The sequence below is a fragment of the Calidris pugnax genome, unplaced genomic scaffold (assembly GCF_001431845.1).
Source record: "Calidris pugnax isolate Ruff unplaced genomic scaffold, ASM143184v1 scaffold18, whole genome shotgun sequence".
NCBI classification, from domain to species: Eukaryota; Metazoa; Chordata; class Aves; order Charadriiformes; family Scolopacidae; genus Calidris; species Calidris pugnax.
Genome location: NW_015090812.1, coordinates 19,941,429 through 19,963,215, shown reverse-complemented (window position 1 = coordinate 19,963,215; position 21,787 = coordinate 19,941,429). Strand labels below are relative to the sequence as shown.

The window sequence follows — 21,787 nt, the reverse complement described above, 5'->3', positions numbered from 1 at the left end:
GGGGCGGCGGAGCCGCTCCGGCAGCACGGGCAGCGCCGCCGCCGTCGCCCGCCCTCCCCGCGCCGAGGCTGCCCGCGGAATGAGCGGCCCCCGGGCGGCTGCCGCTGCCGCCTCCACTCGGGCTCCGGCGGGCGAGCAGAGAGCGCGGCTGCCGGCGCGGTCGCTGCGGCGGGAGCGGAGTGAATGACCGAGGGGAGCGGCGCGGAGAGGCAGCCCCGGGATCAGAATGCGGGCGCCCGCCAACATCCTCAACCTCCTGCTGCTGTCCTTGCTGGCCGGGCTCGATCCCTCCAAGGTAGGAGCCGGACGGGCGAGCCCCGCCGACGGCAAGTTCGCCCGGCGCCGCGGAGCAAAGGCGAGGCGGTACCGGCCCGCAGACGGCGGGGGATGCTGCTCTGCCGGGCGGCCCGAGGGCTCCGGGGAGAGGCGGGTGCGTGTCCTTGGCTGTCCGATGGGCCAGGCCGGGAGAGTCGGTGGCGGAAACGTCGGTTCCCGCTCCCGGGGATTACCGGCTTCAGGGTGCGCGGCGGGGAAGCGCGGATGCGAGCGATCGGGGGGGGTTACGGGCGCGGACGGGCTGCAGAGGGGCCCCGGCGCGCAGAGCCCGCGTACCTTCCGCGCTCTCCTGGCGGCCCCCCGGCAGCCCCCCAGGCAGAAGTTGTACCCGCTGCGTAGGGAAGAGATGGGCAGCGGGAGCGTCGGGCGGCCGGGGCTCACCCGCTGCTCACGGCCGGTACCTGTCCGGCGACACCACCAGCTGCTTCTCCCCCTCAAGGCAAAAGCGGCGTTTATAGCGCTCGGTGACCGCACCGGTTGTGGGGAAGCAGCTACTCACTGGCAGCGGGGACCGACAGCCTTCGACTGGAAATAAATGTGTTTAGAGTGGAAGCGGCGGCATCACGTGAAGGCGCCGGGTTCAGTGCTGAGCCGCGCTCCAGGCTGCTGCACAGTTCTGCTATTTTCAAATGTCTACGTGTCACCAAAAGATCACATCCGATATTGAAGTAATGATAAAAATAAACAATGTTTTAGCCATGCAACCTTGCTGGTGAAGGTGATTTTAGATTAAATTATCAAAAAAAAAATCAGGATTGCACTACACCACTTAAGAGCAATAATGAGTGAACCCTCCTAGGCCTGCAGATGTCTATAGTGCTGCATCTTACAGAGGCAGAACTTGTCTCATCTGCCTTTTTGTGACACGCAATCTTGTAACTGTGAGCATTATAAAAACGTAACGAGAGAGAAACATTCTTACAGTATTGCAGTCTGGTAACCGGCAGTAGTCCATACCATGTTGCCACAATTTATATTGTATGTTGGTGAATGTCATTTTAACGATAACGTTTTGGTGCCAGACAACCTTATGAGGCAATGTTCAGCTCTTCCTTTAAAATAAAGGGGTTTTTCCTTTAGAATAAAGACATTAATCACCTAAATTAATCATATATAAATATGTACTGAATTTCCAACAATATGGAAGCTATATTCCTCTTTAAAAACATAAAGATTGAACTTAAAAAGCAATTCAGTGGAAATTTGATTTACAGCTGCAGTATTGTGACTGCTTTTTAATCAGTAAGGTACAGTGACAACATAAAAAAGCAGGAGCAATACAGGATTAATAACATTAGCTAGATAATTAATTACATCAATATTATTAAATAGGAGCTATTTGAAAGTATCAGCTATTGCTATGTCTGTAAAGAGACTCATCAGGCAGCACAAAGAAATTCCACATCTGTGTGAGTAACAGCACATGGTCACGTCACATTATAATTACAGGTTCCCACACACTCATTTTTCTTTATTATTCTATCTTGTGTTACACTTAGTCAGATCTATTAAGTTAAGAGACTTCAAGAGACTGTGTGAAAGCAAGAAAAGCAAAGTTCCTATCGCTGTCTATCCACAGAATAGTAAAACCACTAATGGAGCAAATGAGCTTCAGCTGGCAGAATTATTTTTTTCATTCACGTGTCAGAGATATGCCCCAGAATAACAGTGGGAAGAAATGCTCCATCTTATGTGCCTGTCACCATCCAGCACTGAAAAGCAGGATGAGCCACTGGAATGAAATAGCATAAATTAACTTTTGAAACTTTGCTTCTAGCCCTTTTTACTGTGGCATACTGTGCAGAGGGCATAAAAATGGCCTTTTATTCATCACTCTGTGTGACATTTTCAGGGATATTAAAATGTTCATTGCAGGCTCTTTTAACTTTGTGAAGGGGTCATGAGCCAGAAAGCTCGAAAGTCCTTAAGATTATGTAAAAATAAGAGCCCTTAATCAAAGTCTGGTGTTTAACAGAGCTAAATTGGGTATTCAGAAATAAAAACATGAGATCAAATGGTTACTCAGATCCTTGGTTAAGATGCTGCACCACATTAAGCACAAAAAAGATGCTACATGTCAGATAATCATTTAGGGTTTTTTGACTATAAACAACAGATTTCATATTTCTGTGAAAAATTATCTATGTAAAAATATTTACAGGTTTTTTTAGCAAATAAATACAAGTTGTGACTGAAATCTCACTTTAGAAATGGAAGCAGTGCTCAGTTATTTATCTTGCTTTATGCTAAATTGAAATGGAATACTAATTTTCTGCCCTGTAGGTTGGGAAGCAAATATATGAAATTAATTGTAGGAAACAAGGGGATGATAAATTCTTTTACAAAAAGAGTATGTTCATGACTAGACATACAACTTTTTACATGTCCTTGACACTCACAAACTGTTCAGCTTATAAAAATGAATCACATCAGATATTTCAAAGTATATGCAATACATTCCTATTCCTGTCCTACATAATTAATATTCAAGTAATAACTTATTTTACTGATCAACTACTTTAAAATAATGCCTGAGAAAAAAAGCTTTGATTTAGTACCAGGCCATCACTGACTCAAGACTGCTGTCCTCTGGCACCCTTATTATGACAGGGCTTTTATGTGAAACTTACTAGGATATTTACTCATTGTAAAGTGCTTAAGCATCGCCATCTTATGGTAAAATATGTAACAAAATATACATATAGTTTATTCTTAAGTTTCTGGAACATTAAGATTTTGTTTCAACCACAGTAATTTATTGCCCATGCTTTTTTATTTCTTCTTAGATTTTATGCTAAACACGGTATAGAATATTGACCAGTTCTAGAAATTGTTCTTTACTAAATAGAAGACAGCTCACTACTAATTAATTTTAAACACTCTTAGCGCTAATTAAAAAATATCAATTTTAAGACATACTTAATGTTATATCTGTTAATTTGATTCTAATTTTTCTCTGCATTTACACAGAAAATACAAGAAATTATAACATATTTCAGCAAAGTGTTAGCAGGGTCGCTAGATATTCAGCAGGAAGCCAGCTATAGGGAAACAACTTGGAATATAAAAATATTTCCTTTCTCCTACACTTAAGTCCAGTATCTTGAAAGAAGGAACTATTAAATATTAGGAAATTTCTAAGAGTTACTGCTAGATGGCATCTCTGTGCTGCTTTTCTGCAAGCCTGGAGTTTCCTGTAATGACCTTCAAAGTAAGTCCACTTTACATACTTTATAAGGATTGCTTTTGCTGGACATCATTTAATAATCACACTAGTATAATCAAGAAAGCATTTTATAGTGGTGTAATGCTGCTCCACATACAAATCAAGTTCATCAGGATTCAAAGTCTAGATGGCATTTTTAAAGTTTAATTTTGAAAATTTAAGTAGATATGAAAAATACGTTCATTTTTCAATGCAGTTAATGAACGTAATGTCTTTAAACTTTTATAATGACTGTATGTCCTACATCTGTTGGGTGTCTGCTTTTTGAATTTTACAAAAAAACGTTTCAGAAGAAGACTACCAAGTACAATCCCAAACAGAAGCTGCTCGGGATAACAGGATATTTGGGAATAATAACATTAAAAAATAAAAGCAATTTTGAAACCAGTCATCCATTTTGGAATGCTTAATCACACTTTGCATTTTGATCTTTGGCATGGCTGTGTTTCTAGATTTTAAAAATCTATAATTTTCACATATAATCAGACTATAAAACTAGCCACTAAAATCTTTCTTTTTACCAGATTTCAAGAAGTGGTGCACTGCTTTAATGCTGCTTTGCACTACAAATTAATTCATCCTATTGTGAGATTTTGTAACAAGAATACTATGTACAAGCGAGGGTTACCATCATACAGTGTTTTTGTTGGAAATAAGATTCACAGTATTACGATACACTGCAAAATTAAATGGGAAACTCATTAGCTACTCGGAAATTAATTTATCCTGTTTCTTACAGGATTAGTAGTTACTCAATAGAGAAATCGTATATAATTATTTAGCCTGCATGATTTAAGAATGCTCTAAATCATTAACTGCTGCATGCGGTCAGCTCTCACCCTGGTGTCTGGTCTCCCATTTCTGAGCAACATGATTCAATTGAAGAACATCCTATTGCTATCAATATATCCTGGGCCCTCTCCCAGGTGTTATTCTAGTTATTTTACTCTCGCTCTAGTAACTTCAGTCAATGGGTAAAGACCAAAGACTGTTGTCAACTACTGATTCTTCCTGCGATGCTCAATACAATGCCTTCTAACCTTTCAGTCCCAGAAAAAAAAAAAAAGCTTCATAGATTTCCTATTCATCCACACTCAACGACACACATTCACCATATATAAAATCACAGAAAAGTATTCACTACATCATTTTAAGTAACATATATGAAGATATTAGAAGAAAAGCACGCATGTGAGTGACAACTGCGTGACTGCTAACTCTCCTGGTGCTATCAGACGTCACATGGTCTTTAAGGGCTTTATAAAACTGTTGATGCTATGTGAAGAGAACTTTTTTCCCTCTAGCTAAAACCGGATTCCTCTGTTGTTCACTACTAATACCACCACTACTTCTTTGAATGCACTCATACACCGATTATGTACATTATATATAACCTCAAAAAAAAAGTCTGTATATGTATACATAAACATACGCATATACATATACTAAGTAATTATTTTCTCACAATTATTTTCCCATTAGATGCACATTGCCTTCAGTAACTGGGCTTCCACCTTTCTTCTATGTTTAGTCAAGTCATAAACCGATAAAGGAAGAACAATTCATGAAACAGGCAAAGGAGAAAAAGCTGAAGTACAGAGCGTGACTGTCAGGAAGAGGAAATGCAGCGTAACAGCTATTGAAACAACATCCAGCTATAGCTCTAAAAATGGTGTTTCTAGTTGGCTACAGATTTAAGACAGCTATATATTTAAAGTTCAAATCCATAAGTTCATAAGGGGCCTATTAAAAAATGAACAGGGAGTCCTCAGAGAGGGAAATATCCTTTTCCAATACTGTAGTATGAAAAAAAAATGCTTCAGGGCATCACTTAGGCATTCTTATGGGATCTTCACTGATAACCACGTAAACTTCAAAAGCCTTGCAGCAGTAGTCTGGGACTAGTCCTCTCAAAGACCATCTTTCACAAGAACAGCAATCCTACTGAAGAATCCTACTGCTTCACTCCACAAGGCAGTGGATTTCTCACCTAAGATGAAACCTAGAGAGAGTGAGGACTTCGTGTGCCTGGGTTTGAATACAGAATTCTTTTCATGAGGGAGCATTCAGGAACAAGTGGAAAAGTGCTCTTATTTATAGAAATGAACTAAAACTTTCAGAAATTCTTTCATTTAAGCCTAAGTGGGATAAAACCAGAAAGATCATACCTCAGAATTCCAGACCTGTTATTCACATGTTTTGAAACCAAGATGTGTGACACAAGCGTATGTTTCTATACACGTTAATAATTCCACCTAAGAAAGTAGCCAGCAGAATTCTTAGTCCTCCGAGCCAGTAAAAACCAGAAATACAGTAGCAGTACATAGCACTCTTAAAAATACTTTGAATGGTCTCCAGAAAAAAGTTCCAGAGTTAAACATTTTTATGGATGTCAAGAATTCTGAAAGAAGATAAAAGAGCTTACATTGTACTCATTAATAGAAGGATACAGTGTGTTCTACTTCACACGTGGTCAGCTAATAAGTGGGCACTTGGTGCACCCACAGAACAGAACAATTCACTGTACACCTGATCTAACATCATTTTTCAAAAAGGAGAAAAAAAAAAAAAAAAAAGAAAAAAAAACAGCTCCACAGGTAAAAAAAAAAAAAAAAAGAAAGAAAAAAACAGCTCCACAGGCGTCCCCCTTCAGTATTTTTACTCACTTTTTTTTCTGAGAGGAAATTATCTTAATGCATTCACAGAAGGATCTCTGAAGAACTCTCAAAGTACACAGCATCAATCTTCATGTACTTCGTCCTGGCATTAATGATGTTTTTGTTCAGTTTGCTGAAAAGAAAAAACAGGTGATGAATATCTTAACCATTCCTTTATTCAGTGAGCTGGGACATTTTTCTAACACTAAAAAGAAATTCATTTTCTAGAGGACACAATTCCTCTTACTTCAGTACTAAGTTATCTTTACCACCAATTCAGAAAGTTGATTCTTTTGTTTATCATATTTGCACTGGAACACATTGAATATTAACTAGAAAAGATAGTGCATGTTATCCAAGAAGTAAGAATATAAGTGAAACATGTGAAAGCTGCATGGAACTCTAATTTAGAAATGGACAAAAAGTTGCAACTTTAACAATTATGATTATGGCACATTATTATCTAGCTGAAGGACATCTACCCACCACTGATCACCACTTGATACTTTTCACTGTCTGAAATAAAGGATTTACTCTCATTAAAGATGCAGGAATCAAACATGAGTAGTTAAGGGAGCATTTGTCTTTGTTCATGAATTTAAGATTCATATTGCAACATTTGGGTTATGGTGACGCCCAAGCAAAGACAATTCTGACATTATTTCTAAATGCTGTGCACAGAACAGTGTCAAGACATGTATCTGAAAAGAAGGGAGATTAATCTTGGACATAAACTCTTATGTCCCAGCATTACTTCCATGAATGAGTGACACTTCACTGTAATCTTGGACTGCAGCTTCAGACTTTTTCATTAGTGACTCCAATCTTAAAGGCAACTGAACTTCTATCAGAAGCATAATTTATCAGAATGCTTGAAAGTATTTCAAAAACATTACTGGTTTTATTGTCATTGTTTTATTCCTGCCATTAAAGCTTCTTTAAGTCTAGACATGGTTTTGTTGGAGAACTCATATTTCTGTCTGAAAGAGATACCAAGACACCAGAATGCAAAATAACAAGGCCCACTATATGAATTATCTTATCCCCATTTGTAACACTATCTCGTTGGGAATAGTACTAAAAGATTTTGTAATAAATACAGAAATAACCTATGTATCAGACAAAGAAAGTTAGTACCATTTTTCTAGCTAGCTCAGTGTTGACTAAAACCAAATGATCTCTACTCTTCATCTTTACTGGCCAGCTTCTAGAACAGTTTCCTAATAACTACCTTTTCTGGCAATATGACCACCACAAAATGTGCATGCTTCCGGAGGGAAACACAGAGCAGAAAATGCTGGTGATACAAGGTAATGTATTAAAGGATACAGGAGTATACAAAATAATTTCTTACTTAAAGTTTCATACTGGTATCACACAGAGCATATACTTTTTTCATACTACCCTATTGCCCTCTTCAACTTCATGACATGACTTATCAGAAAAGCAAAAGAAACAACCTAGCATATTTTTCATAAGTCAGTAAACAATCATATATTGAAACTTGAGATATAGGCAAAAGTAAGTTGAATAGGAAATGTCAGGCCTATGGACATGGAATTTTGTAAATTCTTACTGAGCTGCTTCTGTATTTATGTCTTTTCATAAGAAAGAAAAACATATTATGCAACTATTCACAAAATACGCACTCCTATTTATTTAAAACTTTTTTCTTCAAGAGAAATTAAAGTTAGTTTAATATTCTGACCCCCTTCTGAGCCTTTATCAGACTTTTAAATCACTTCAATAACTAACCTAAAGCAGCCCCAGATAACACAAATGTCATTTTTTCATACTGCATTCCCCTGAAGAACAGACATTTGTCTGATGCACTGCCTTCCACCCAAACGAATCCTTGTAACTGTCAATGCAGATTTAAGATTTCTATTTACTCACTTCACTGAAAAGCATATATCAGTCAGCATAATAGCAGCTTAAGCAAATTCTGGAAGCAAGTAGCCCTCTTCACTCCTATGGTTTTGGAAAGCAGTGAATGAACCCTCTTATTAAGTGCCAATCACAACACTGTGAATAATACTGTTCTTAATTTATTGGTGCATGTTATTAAAAAAAACAGAGTTTTATAGACACCTCCATTTTTAGAACCACTGCTTTAGCAAAAGACTTCAAAATGCGTTTCCATGTATCCCTTTCAATGAGATAACTAAGCACGTAAATAGTTTTCCATATGTGAAATTGCAGTTATTTCAGTTTGGACTTCAGTTTTAAAATTGGATTTACAGAAACAGGAACTTCAGTACATTCAGAATACATTAATACCTGTGGTGACAGCAAATATTATTGATCTGAGATCTCATTATAAATGCAAACCTGTCACACACTTACTTTTATATAAATTTCCACTGCAATTATTTTTTTCCTATTTGTTTTGTATAACCTCTTACATACTATTCTAACAAATCTACCTTCTTATAATAAGATTCTGTGAATTTTCAATATATAGTATTGAGGCTTTTCCAAGAATATACATAGAAAACAGTGTAGTTGTAACACCGAGCTACTGTACCATGTAACAAACAGTACATAGAATAGATGATGGTATGAAAAACTTAGATACAGCTGTAGATATATGCACTCTCAGTTCTCAAAGGAAAAATGTCAGATAAGCTCAGACATCAAAAAAGTCCAGAATTCTATTAAATAAGAAAAACACAGATATTAACTAATATTCAAATTATTCCGTCAATAAAATCATTGTAGAAAGGATCAACAAAATACTGGTTACCAAAATCAGAATTGCTAAGTTCTTAACTTTTCTTGGAGAAGTGTGACCTCCTAAATTATTTATAATATGCCCTGCACATATTTTACTCAGACTGACAATGGATTGAAAGCTTTTGGGAATACTGTATTCAGAGAAAAGACTTCTGAAAAGCAAATCTAAGTCTGAAAGTTACTTCTGTCACCTCAATTTAGCCAAGGAATTATTTTAAAATATATGTTTCAAAGAATGTTCAAAATTGTGGTTGTTTGCTTCAAGGTAAAATTACATTTCCTATGGGATCAGCATCATTCAACAGATTATTTTCTTTTGAGTTAGCCTTTCTAATGCACTCAGTGATTTACTTTTCAAATCAGTAGCTATTTTTCAGATACACAAAAAGCCTTGTTCAAGGTGTCAGTTACAACTTTATATTCACTTTATTCAGCCTGGACATAATTTCTATTCTGATAACTGTTTTATCTTGAACAGCAGTTACTTAACATACTTTCAGGAATGAATTTGCTAAGAGGAGTAAAGGGCTGTGCAGACTTTGCCCACTATCAGTCTCAGCGCATTCGCAGGATCTGTTCTATAGCCCTGTGTATTCAGAGACAGGGTGGAAAACAGGTCAGTGGCAATGTTTGTGTTCTATAGCCCTGGCTCCCCAATGATTTAATACATTTTTCAGCAACTTTTTAGTCCCCACTGCTTATTCAGTTTACTCCTTTTTGAGGTATTCTGAGAGAAACTCATTAGATTTTTTGAGATACACATTACATCACATAGGGAGAATTAGTCATATCTTTTTCCTATGTATATTCCTGGTCCACATGGACATCTGGTTCATGAATGGGCTTGTTCTCTGACTTGCAACAATAGTCAGTCCTTTTTGAATGTATCCTAAAAAGAGCACAAGACACAAACATTGCCACTGACCTGTTTTCCACCCTGTCTCTGAATACACACACAACTATCAAAACATTAAAAACATATGTAATAACAATCTCCCATGAGGATTTGCTTTAGCCACAAACAAAGAATATGGTCTTCTGCATTTTTGTCTTTTCAAAGCCTCGTGTTCCCCTCTGACTCTTTAACCTAAAGGCTAATCCTGCTTCCACCTCTGACTGCCACGTAACAGGCAGGATTTTACTAACTCCTAGACACCTCCTCAATCCCCAACACAAATTTTGCAAGTGTTCTTGCTTTTCTTTCTCTTTATGATTAATATGTGAAAATCATACTGACATTACTGTTTAAGCAGCTCAATGGTATGTATGTTAGTAACAAATGTAATGAAACTAGATATGCAGAAATGCAGCTGAAAAGCACATGAGTAAACTGGAAGCTATATTCCATACTTTGTCACAAAAAATCAAAGCTTCCAGTCTTACAGAAGTCCCTCCTGGCCAAAAAAACTGTACTGAAACGAGAAACAACGAATAAGAGAAGTTTCTCTAAGGTAGGAGGAGTGTATAAATAGTGAGATTAGCTATATCCTTACCCCTCTAATGAATGTGCACATAAAAACTCTGGAGTTACACAAGCATCACGTATTTCTTCATTCTGTGATATTACAGGTTCAGTTACAACATCAAAAAAGGTCAACAAGGTTAAATAGCTGATTTGCATTCTAATCCTTTTTAATAAGAAGTTTATAAAAATAATTTTTAATGACCTTCTGCTATCCTAGTGCTGCAGAGACTGCTAAAACAAATACTTCTCTATTAGCAGATGGTATAGCAATGTTTCCCTTCCATACTTCTTGCTGTGATCAGCAATCTATGCAGCACAATTCAAGGAGTTCAAATTTCTGTGCTGTAGTCATCTTTTGCTGATCTTTCTTTGCCCTGTGGACTTGCTTTCTCATAATCATATACACATTCGGTTGGATGTGAATATCTTCACTGCAGTGAGAAAGTAAAATTAGTGTATCCAAAGTTCCAATTACTGGCCTTACATTTACATATGGTACCCTTTAAATAATTGCTGTTGTCCTTATCTAGAGTGAATTGCAATTCTCTGAGATCTTTGGAGTTTATTTCAATTTAAACAGCTTTTAAATGTTTTGTGGCACCACAGCTACAACATTCATTCAGATGTCTCTTACAAAATAATTTTATACTTGAATTTTATTTTTTAAAATAATTTATGGTCCAATGCATTGATTCAGGAGAAGTACTAGAAATTACAAAATACAAAGAGCCCTACTACATCATTTTCATCATAAGCCTTCAAAATTTCAGAAAATCTACTTTTAAAGCAGATTTCATATCATGAAAAAAATTAAAACTAGATACACAATAGTTTATGCTCCCCATAATTATTTTTCTAGAGCTAATTTTTGCTGAAATGTTACAAATTTATTAATTGTGATGATCTGAGACAGAAAATTGTTGTTTTGTAGAGACAAGAGGCTTTTAAAGATAAATGCTCATGAATGAATAATATCTCAAATTCTGTTTAGAAAAGCTAACTAATAAGCCTATGTATTGTGGTTCTTTGTAAGATTGTGATTTTATAATCAAAAAAATGCAATGACAAAAATGCTGACCCTCCCAAAAATGCCTGTATTTACACTGCAGTCAGTGGTAGCTTTCCCCCTATTCCTTCTCCTGTTCTGAGCTACCAGCTCCAGGAAGCAGCAAATGAGGAAGAACACAAACACTACTCATCTGCTCATCCAACTCTTTCAACATCATCTGTGTGTGGAGGAATGTACAGGTAGATCTATTCCTCTACTTGTTGGACTAGACAATGAAATTGTCCCTAATGGATAAGATGCACTAGGAGAGGAAAGGTATGTGTTGGCTTAATTTGAGTTTCCTCTGGCATGATTAAGAAGTGAAGAGACACTATTCTTCCTTTGAAGATTTCAAAACGCTTGTCCAAGGTCATTGAGTCCATCTCCGTACAACAGACAAGACCAGTTCATGTTTTCTCATATGGTTCCATAAATCACTTTCTAAACAGCTGGTAATAGTGATGGTAGTTATTGAAAAAAAATCCTGATAATCCCTAACTGCCAAATTCTTCTGGTAAACAGAAACAAGGTTGCAATTTTTTCTTGTTCAGAATTTTCCCGAACCATGTTCAACTAGATACTGTCTAACACTTACTTTCCCTTTCTCATTAGTATTCTTGGACATACGCTATTTGTATTTTGTGATTTTCCTGATTTAATTGCCTCTAACACATAAGAACGACTGACGTTGTTATTTCACTTATTTTTCTGGGCCCCTATCTCCAGAAACTAATCTCTTAGGCAAATTTTTTCATGGTAAAATACCACTCTTTTCTTATCCATTGTCAAAAATTTCAATTATAGTTCTAAACACCTACTGTATCATGTCATCATTAGTTTCCCAAACATTTACAGGTTTTAAGTAAACTAGTAAATGTGGTATCTTCTTTTTCTAATATTTTTGCTTTCTCTGCAGAAAATATGCTATTTTTAGCTAATTTCATACCAAAGTCCTTAGGCTTCTCCTTTCTTCTCCCTCCAAAACACTAATTGTTATTCTGTACACGCACACTCCTTGCTTGCAGTCTCAGAATGCTTTCTGACTAGCCATGTTCCTTACAGATCCCCTTAACTGTGAGGCATCTGCTTTTGCCATATTCAGACGTCTTTAGAGGATGGCTTCTTTTTCCAGGAACCTTTTCCATATTTTTCAGTTTTGAGATATTCTTAAGAGTTTTGCTATGTTTTTACAGATTCCTGCAGTCCCCTCCATGTCACTTCATATGCTGAATTTTATTGTTTCTATTATTATTTTTAATAATAATTGAAACCAAATCCTCTGAGCTACAAATAAGTGCATTGCAAGCCAAATGCACTGTTAACCTAAAGAAAACATCCCATGATTGCAAGAATTCACATGCTTATGGTTCATGCACCATATATGTTTGATTTTACTTAAAAGTTCACAGCAGACAGCTCTAGTAAGTTCATTGGACTGGAAAGACTTTCAGCTATCTTCCAAGGGCATATATCCCAGTTCTGGAACAGTTACTCCAATTAGGATCATTTTAACTAAAATGCTTCATGACAGGCATTGGGGAAGGGGGGGGAACCACAAAAACCACTGCCTAAAGGTACCCTTTTTTATATATTGTTTGTTTTGGGGAGGACTTTTTTTTAACACAAGTCTGCTCGAACAAAGCATTGACTGTAGCAGGAGGAAGTAATGATCAGCATACCTACCACTATTTAAACATAAGCTTAAGAATTATCTTAAATAGTCTACTTGGTTATTTTAAATTTTAAAAAATATATCCAGTCTGATAATTCACATTTGGATATCAGGCCTACTACTTCAGAATCTCTGCTTTTTCTGCTGAACCCTTCTTCGAATTCAGAGCATTTTAAAATCGGCAACATCCTGTTAGAGATATCTTTATGCTAAGCAGGGCACATCCTCCCCATTTCCACACTTCTGTCTTCATTAGGACCACTGTGCTCAGACCTACAATCACTGATGCTGGAGAAATTCTTGCCTGACGAAATGACAAGGCTGATTCCACAGTATAAGTGAGTGCCTCGATGTCTATGCCTCACAAGACTCCACTTGAAGATTAACTGGCTGAAAGGCCAAAGATAACACTGGAAGCAATGGGAACTTCAGAATAAATCTTTAAATGCCCAGCTGTGGAAACAGACTATACCACTGCTGACTTTTAGAAGTGACCTCTAAAGCCAATTCAGAGCTACATTCTAGACCACCTGCACTGTTTACCTTGAGGCATGCCAGAGGAAAACTCTTCAAACCACTGTACAGTCATGTACCCAGCTGCAGTATGGACATTACCATATCCAGGCAGCTTAGGTGTAGCACAGAGGGAGCCATACAGGCTTAAGAACAACTGCATACATATATATATGTATTGCTGGGCTGTAGTCATCTTCTGTTCAGAGAGAAGCATATCATCATTTTCACTGGGTCTTTTTTCTCCTTAATTTTTTGCAGCACTGATTCCGAAGTGAGAACCAGCACAATAGGTATCGTTTCTGCTACATTCCCCTTACAAAATCTGTTTCCTACAAGCAAAACATCTCTTGGTGACAAAGGCTGCCTCTAGCCTGAGCAGTAGATACGTGCTAGGGTACAGCTGGAGGCTTGATTTGTTCATTGTCCAGTCAGGGTCAGTGGGCACTGGGACTTCTTTGTAGCCCTCCTTCTTGGGTTCGTCTCCCACTGAAGCCAAGGTACAGAGGAACCTGGTTAGATGCCCATAACTAGCCTTACGTGGGCTTATAGCCAAAGCCTGTACCCAGAGCTAGTAACTTGCAAGCACTCTCAAGACCCCAAACTTAGAAAATCAGAACTGAGCAGATAAATGCATCCAAATACTACTTTTGCTACTTCAGTTGTCACATGGCACAAAAATTGTTTCTTCTGAATTGTGTTGTTTGGAACAATGCCTATGTTATCAATGCTGAATGCATAAGATACGGCCCCTATAGGATAAGGTACAAAATCAATCTCAAATTAATAGACTGTGATACTGTGATAGCTTGTGAGGGGAAGAAGGATGGCAGTAATAAGGACTTAGCAGAAGGTGCTAAATAGTGGGCACATTGTGCAAAATGTACAACGTACTCTGAAAAGCGGAAAGAAAAGGCTTAGGAAGATAACAGGAAACCCAAATGACGTGATGTGAGATTAAAATAAATAATTCTACTGGGAACACCCTGGAAACACTGAAAATGGAAATATCTGAAAAAACATTATAATATCTTGAGTAATATTTTGTCTTTCATAAAGGTACTGACCTATTAATAAAAGAGCATATTAAAAATATACTAACAGTACCAAAGTAGATTGCGACTGGGATGTATTTCATTAAAAAATACACTGTTGTTTGCCTAAAGAAAGTCCTATGGCTATACCTCCCGCTGCCTTCCACCAAGGACAAAACCAAGAGATCTCCAAGTAAAAAGTAGAGGCCACTGCAGCAAAGCTGGGTTCATTTTTCACTTGCAACACCAACCAGTTGTGAGTTAGAATGTTAGCGTATCTGTGACCAGGTCAGAGGGGCTATGCCTGCCAAAGATTATCTCTTAATGGACGAGCACAGCAGCACAAGATGCCTATGAAGAAAATGAGGATGGAAAAGATTAAATGATTTAGTATTTTCTTTCCTAATGCACTGTCCTTGGTAGATAGGAAGGAAAATAGAAATAAAATCTTCCACAAATAGTAATTCAAATTTTTAAACACATGTAGGTCAAAAATTATTTCTACTCCTTTAGCCGCAAGCAAAGTGGGTGACAGAGGAGAATGTTAGGTGATTATTGTAATATATTTTTGAACATAAGTTTATAATTTTTACTTGCATTTGTACAGGATAACAAATTTCACCTACTCATTTAAGAAATACCAATTTATTTTATGGCTTATAAATCCAAAGTAGCTCAAATTTTAGTATTTAGGTTTGTGAATTATTCATAGAATAGCTACACCAGGAACTATTTATAGAAATTTTGCTGAAAATAGTACTCTGTCTGTAGACTGATTCTAGTAAAAGAGGAAGCTAATTTTGTTAAATTGTTTAGATCAAATTATCTGCTTAGCCTTATTATTGAGTATACAGTGCGGTCTATTTTTAACTATGCAATGGGGTGCTCAGCACTTCTCAGAAGAGTATGACAGCCCAGCACGTTCCACTGCTGCAATCTTTTTTCCCAGTTCTTCACACTCAGATTCAGTCCCTACTGTTTACAACAAAACCACCCAGAGTTAAGTAATGCTTAAAAAGCAGTATCTATTTCACTGATTACAGGGGAGAAGAAATATATGCTCCTGTTGTACTTTTTAGAAAGTAATTCCACACAATTATGAAAAATTAGGGAAAACAGGCAAGGGACCTGTGACTCATTGTATAGACCTAAGGCTAAAAAGAGAAAGAAAGAGATCAGTCTCTGAAGCCTTACCGAAGAAGTACTATTCAATGGCAGGGAATAGGAAAAGACTAAGAGAAAATTGATTTTCCTTCAACGTATGTCTGAGAAATGTGTCAGAAAGCAAACAAAGCAAGGAATAAGCTACTATATATTTGAAACAGACTCCTACACAATGTGATTTACAGCTGTTCCCAGGTTTTATCACTCTTTAGCTAGCCATTAGTCTCAAGTAGTTTGCAACAAAGAAAAAAAGCTCTTTCCTACTAGTTTTATATTTCTTGTAACATCATTTGCTAGATTTTGAAGTCGTTTATTCATATCTTTAAATAATGAGCACAATGACATAAATGCATTTTGAAGGATAAGGGGGGAAATGACATGCATGGATTTTAAAATATTTTTTCAGTTTTATTTGCTTATTTTTCTTACTATAAACATATAGATCTTTGAAAGATGGATCTATATAGATAGATGGATGTGCATCAATACAAGTCATCTTATTAGTTGGCATCATAAATGAAATTATCAATACTATTCTAAGGAGAGACTGTATTTTCTATGCTGCTACCAAGACAGGAAATAGCATTTCTAACTCTTAGTATTCTCTCACATTGTACTAAAATTTAAACACATATTATCAGGATATATCACTAAGATTTAAAAAAACAAAACAAAACAAAAACCAAAAAGACACACAAACAAACAAACAAAAGAGCCTAGTATCATCCATACTTATACTTTCACTTTGTTAATTTTCAAGACCATTTTTGGTATTAGATTTTAAATAGATTTACACTACAATATAGTGTAAATATACATACGATTCTAAAGTTGTGAGCTTAATTATTTTCAGAAATTCATATTCTTCAATTCAAAAGTATTTACACCAGAAATACTGTCAGGATTTAAAAAATAAGCACATATGACTAATGTGACTGGTCAAAACCATATATACGGGAATGTAGGATGCTTTCAGAGACAGATTTGTAACAAAACTTAAAGGCAAGGTTTCAAGTGGGTCAATACCACAGCTTTTGGCAAAGACATTTGAGGACATCAGTCTGGTTTCAGTTACTTTGTGGTTAGACAACAAGGCTACATGATATTCCCTGCAAACATTCTGCCCAGCTCCAACAGTTGTCTTTCTGATAGGTAACAGATGGAGTATACAAGTCAAGAAGGTTCTTCCCAGCACTTTATGAGACCCGATAGCCTTTCAGTAATATAAAAAATGCTACTAAAACTTCTACAGTAATGCCTGTGTATTCTTGTCTAGCTGTGAAACAAATATGGTGCTGTAGGCTTACTATGAATATATAATTATGAATGGATCCAGTGTATGGATTTGCTTTGAACTCTACTATTGAAGTAAATCTTTCATTGTCTTCCTGGGAACTGCTAACATCCTGGGAATGTAACTGGGAACATCCTTTTCTGTTTCTGTCAAGATTTTTTTTTTTTTTTGAGGAAATCATACAGTAGGCAGAAGAAACAACAGATAACTTCCATATGAGAAAGACTACAGAGTAAACAAGATGGCTGGTATTATGGGATTCACAAGGGATTTATATATCGCAATCTCAAGGCAATAAATGTCCTTGTTTTATAACTCTGAGGTAAAATTAAAAGCTTTAGGATACCCCGGCCAATGTTTCTGCTCAAGGATCAATGCATCAGCAAACAATATCTGCACTGCAGCAGGGAAACAGAGGCAAAGACTAAGGGTTGACTTCTGACCAAAGAACATCAGAGAGGTATCTGATCCTATAAGTTTTGTCTTACAGAAGTGGTTTACAGTTTTTATTTATTCATGCTGCAGAGTTACAAAGACATTTTATCAGAAAAATACAATCACACTGCACTTCAAGTCTTTGGGGAAAAGAATGATTTTTTTTTTCCTATTTCAGTACTCTATTTTCTTTTACTGCCTGAAAAAAAAAAAAACAAACAAAACAACACCCTTTTTGAAAGTTTCCTCACGTTTGGATTTCTTAGATATTTTTGCTGTGCCATTTCCAAAGATTCATGAAAGGGAAAAAAAAACTTCTGAAACTGAGAACTGTAAAAGCCAATAAAACCTGCAGGAAAGTGAGAATGGAAATTAAAGTTAATTCATTAATACCGAATAAAGTGATTGTACTTTAAGGGAAGAAGCCATCCGCAGCAGATCAATGTAGGCAGCGCATTGCTTGGTTGGTACTGTGGACTCCAGATATTTTGAAAGAACAAAACAGAATTATACTGAGGATGCCAGAACTTGTAACCCTTCTGATAAGCCCCTTTTGCTTTGGCCGTTCAGGTTGTGTATCATGCACAAGGATAGCATAAAATTACCTTAACTCTGCTCTGTACTTCTAAGTGAAAGACACTGCAGCCCCTGAGCACTGTCAGAAGTTAGACATGCAGAATTACACCAGTTGAGGATCTGACTCTAAATTCTTTGTCATAATTTTGTGGTGTTACTGAGTCCTAGAGTGATCCTGCCATTCTCAAGCCAGTAATTACCAGCTATGCCTGGGCCTGACACACAGTACTAAAAAGCTAGGGAGATGAGACAGAACCTGGCCACCATTATTAAACATCCTTGCCCCAATTTTCTCCTTCCCTCCTCCTCACTAAAGGAATCTTAAGCTGAAACAACAAGACCCTTTTTTAGGATCCTTTCTGTCACCAGAGGTTCTCAGAGAAGTCAAGCTGAGTCAGGACCTGGACCCATTCTAGTCCTAAAGAGAAGTCTAACTGCCTTATGCACAGTGGAATTCTCAATTGCCTTTTCTCCTCTGCTTGAAATATTTTTAACAAAGGAAGGCTTACTGCTATTTACTCCCTGTTCATCGTTAGCTACGTAAAACTGCTGCATAAATATTTTATTCTGATAAGACCTTAACAGTCAAATAAATCAGCATATTCCAACAAACATGTCCATTATTATAGGTTGCTCTGAGTTGATCGGGCATGTATTAAGATTACTTTTCTTTTCCACCAGACAAGAAACAGAATTGTTCTTCTTTGGAAAGGATAGATCACCCTGAATTTTTTCATTCTGTTTGTCTGGTAATCAATGAGCACAAGCAATGTCCAGAGAACAAAATTCTGACATCCCTTAAAATGGCTTAAACAAGATATTATTTTGAAAACAGTCACTTCAGGTTTACTCCTAGATATCAAAAGACACAACGGGGCTCAGTACTTTTTGAGAATGCAGCTAAACTTGCATAGTACAATGGCATTTAATAGTCAGAGTTACCACTAACAGCCACCTTAAGGTAAGCTCAGAGTTGCATTTCATACACTGAAAGACCTGTGGAGCTAAGCATCATTTATTCTCAGTAAGGATTTTGCTCATCATTTTTCTATTAGTTATCATGCAGACACTGTTTCATTATTTGCTAACACCAGGACCAGAAATCTACAAAACATAGATATGGTAGTATTGAATTCATGTCTTCTTTTTCAGCTCAATTTTCAGAGACTATTTTGAGAGCAGTGCAATAGCAGAGTGTGAAAAACAGGATGATTTCTTTTGTTTCTGTACACAATGACAGTCAACACAATTTCTTTTACCATGCACACTTGCAACCAAGTAATTATATTTGGTGAACAGAAAATATGGAGCAAAATCCTTAATCCTTAGACTATCTAACTGAATAAGAATGTAGGGATTTCGCTCTACATAACAATTGCCTCACGTTAATAATATGATTACTTTTACCATGTTTAATGGTGAGATAATATATTGTCACCTAGTGTTTAGTATTTATTGTACATAATCTAGAAACAGTGCATTTATGTGATGTTGTCTTGCACATGCATATATATACTCCATAAATTGCAAAGTAGCATATTGACATGCTACTGAGAGCTATACAGAAGGTATATTTATATCACATATAGGATATCCTTTTTATACCAAACCTACAGCTTAGGGGCTACGTTTCATTACAAGAGTATTCAACTGCAATCAAAAGATGTTACCTTCAATTCTACCTCTACTGCAGTCACTTCAGAGTTTTAGGAATTTAACTATAGTTTTATATCCATGACAAGAACAGACTGTTTCTACTGTATGGGAGGTAACAGGATTTTAGAATTCCTCTTTCTTGCTAGACTGGACTGACCATGTTAAAATACTGTAACATCCTTAGATTAAAGTCTCCGTCTAAATTAACATCATTATTATTACTGAGAAGAAATTAAGGGGCAATTTGAAGGACAATGAAATGGAAAAGAGTTCACTTAGGCTTGTTCTAGACTTAAATACTTAGTATCTTTCTGTGAATTAAAATTTGGTTGAAAAACCTGAGGTTGGATAACCTACAATTAACACATATGAAGTACTTTTGTGGAGTCCTTCTGAGGAGCTTCTATGGCACTTGGGAGATGGCTGATTAACTGCACTGCTGGGACAGCTTCTACCTCCATGGAGTTTCCGCAGCACACCCATCAGGAAACCCTCACTGTAAGATTAGTCTACTTTTTACTGACTGAACCTGAAAAGATGAAGGTGCAGTAGAATTATTTGTCAAGTGACACAAATTGATCCCTTGTCCTTAATGAAAATTGTATTCCAAACCCTTCAAGCTTTACTAGTGTGTAAAGTGCTAGTGTGTAAAGTACAACTCATTTCCAGATGATCTAAGACCATTCTTCCTCTCTTTATAAGATTAAGACTTTATAAACTATATAGGTCATCTACCTCCAAATTATGCCCTGGGGATACAATTCTTAATGAGTATTGGATTGTTTTACTATTACATGAGCAGCAACAAAGAAAGAATTGTTTTCCCCTTTCCTCCCAAAGATGTTACTTATTGCTATTAATACAATGAAGTATTTACTATTCTTGTCACACTGGCTCATTTGCATTGGCAGATATCTTGGGAAGAGAAGAGGCAAGCCTACATCCAGTTTTGTATTCCTCCCTGCCTTGAAATTCTGTGTAGCTCTCTGGGCGAAGAACAAAAGCACAGGACTCATTCTTCTTTAGTTTCCCAATATAAAGCAGAGTTCATAACGCTTCCAGTGTTTACCAAAATAAGGGAAAGAATGCTGTTTCTGTGTTTGATTTCAAATTATGAGAGATTTCAGGAATGTATACTCCCGTATCAACTGGAGGAGCATGTGATCCAGACCTCAGCTTGGTTTTTAATGTTCTCGCTCTTTTGATTCTTATTCCATCCCTGTTTACTAAAGGAATAATGTAGAAAAAATATTTGTGAAGCGACACAGGACGGGCCCTTCCTTTGTTCACTCTGACACTTCCTTGGCATTAATTTTATTTCCGTTTGGCAAAATTATATTGCAGCTGTCTGGAAGCATCATTTAGTCTGTTATGAACTCTGCAGGAAGCATTTTTAGATTTTATTTTGTTGAGCTGCGTCTGTTTTAGTACATTATTTCTAATTCATATGAGCCACATGAACCTGAAAGCTCCATTAGCCTTCATTATAACATCTCTGCTGTTCATAGTCTGAGCTCACATACAAACACAAAGAAAAGATCACAGAATCATCATGGTTGGAAGGGACCTCTGAGATCATCGAGTCCAACCACAAAAAAAAAAACACCAAAAAAAAAAAAAAAAAAAAAAAAAAAACCCCAAAAAACAAAACCACCAGAAAACAAACTTTAATCCTCAAAGTGTTAAGAGCGTTTTAGATGGACAAGAATTTTAAAAATTTCAGGTTCATTACAGGACTAAAGTGCATTTAGTTAACCAAAGAAATAATAAAAGATAATGTAAGATTTAAATGAAACAATTTAAGAGACCTGTTTGGTTTAGGATAAATGCCCTCAAACTCAATTTCAACAAGTGTAGAGGTTTCTTGAAACAAAATGATGTTTTATTCTTAGCTTACTGTTGTCAATATAGACTCCATTCAAGTAATATTTTCTTAGCGTATCATAGAAAGCATACATTGTGAAAAGTGTGTAGC

General features: G+C 36.8%; 1 protein-coding gene across 1 annotated transcript in view; it reads left to right on the top strand.

The window, feature by feature from the left end:
* Window positions 1-2: 2 nt before the first annotated feature.
* The window catches only part of OLFM3 (olfactomedin 3), a 63,142-nt gene continuing 41,357 nt past the window's right edge, over window positions 3-21,787 (top strand). Inside the window, exon 1 of the mRNA XM_014939399.1 lies at window positions 3-295. Coding sequence (XP_014794885.1) covers window positions 227-295 — 69 coding nt within the window. The 5' untranslated portion in view covers window positions 3-226. The remainder of the gene's footprint in view (window positions 296-21,787) is intronic.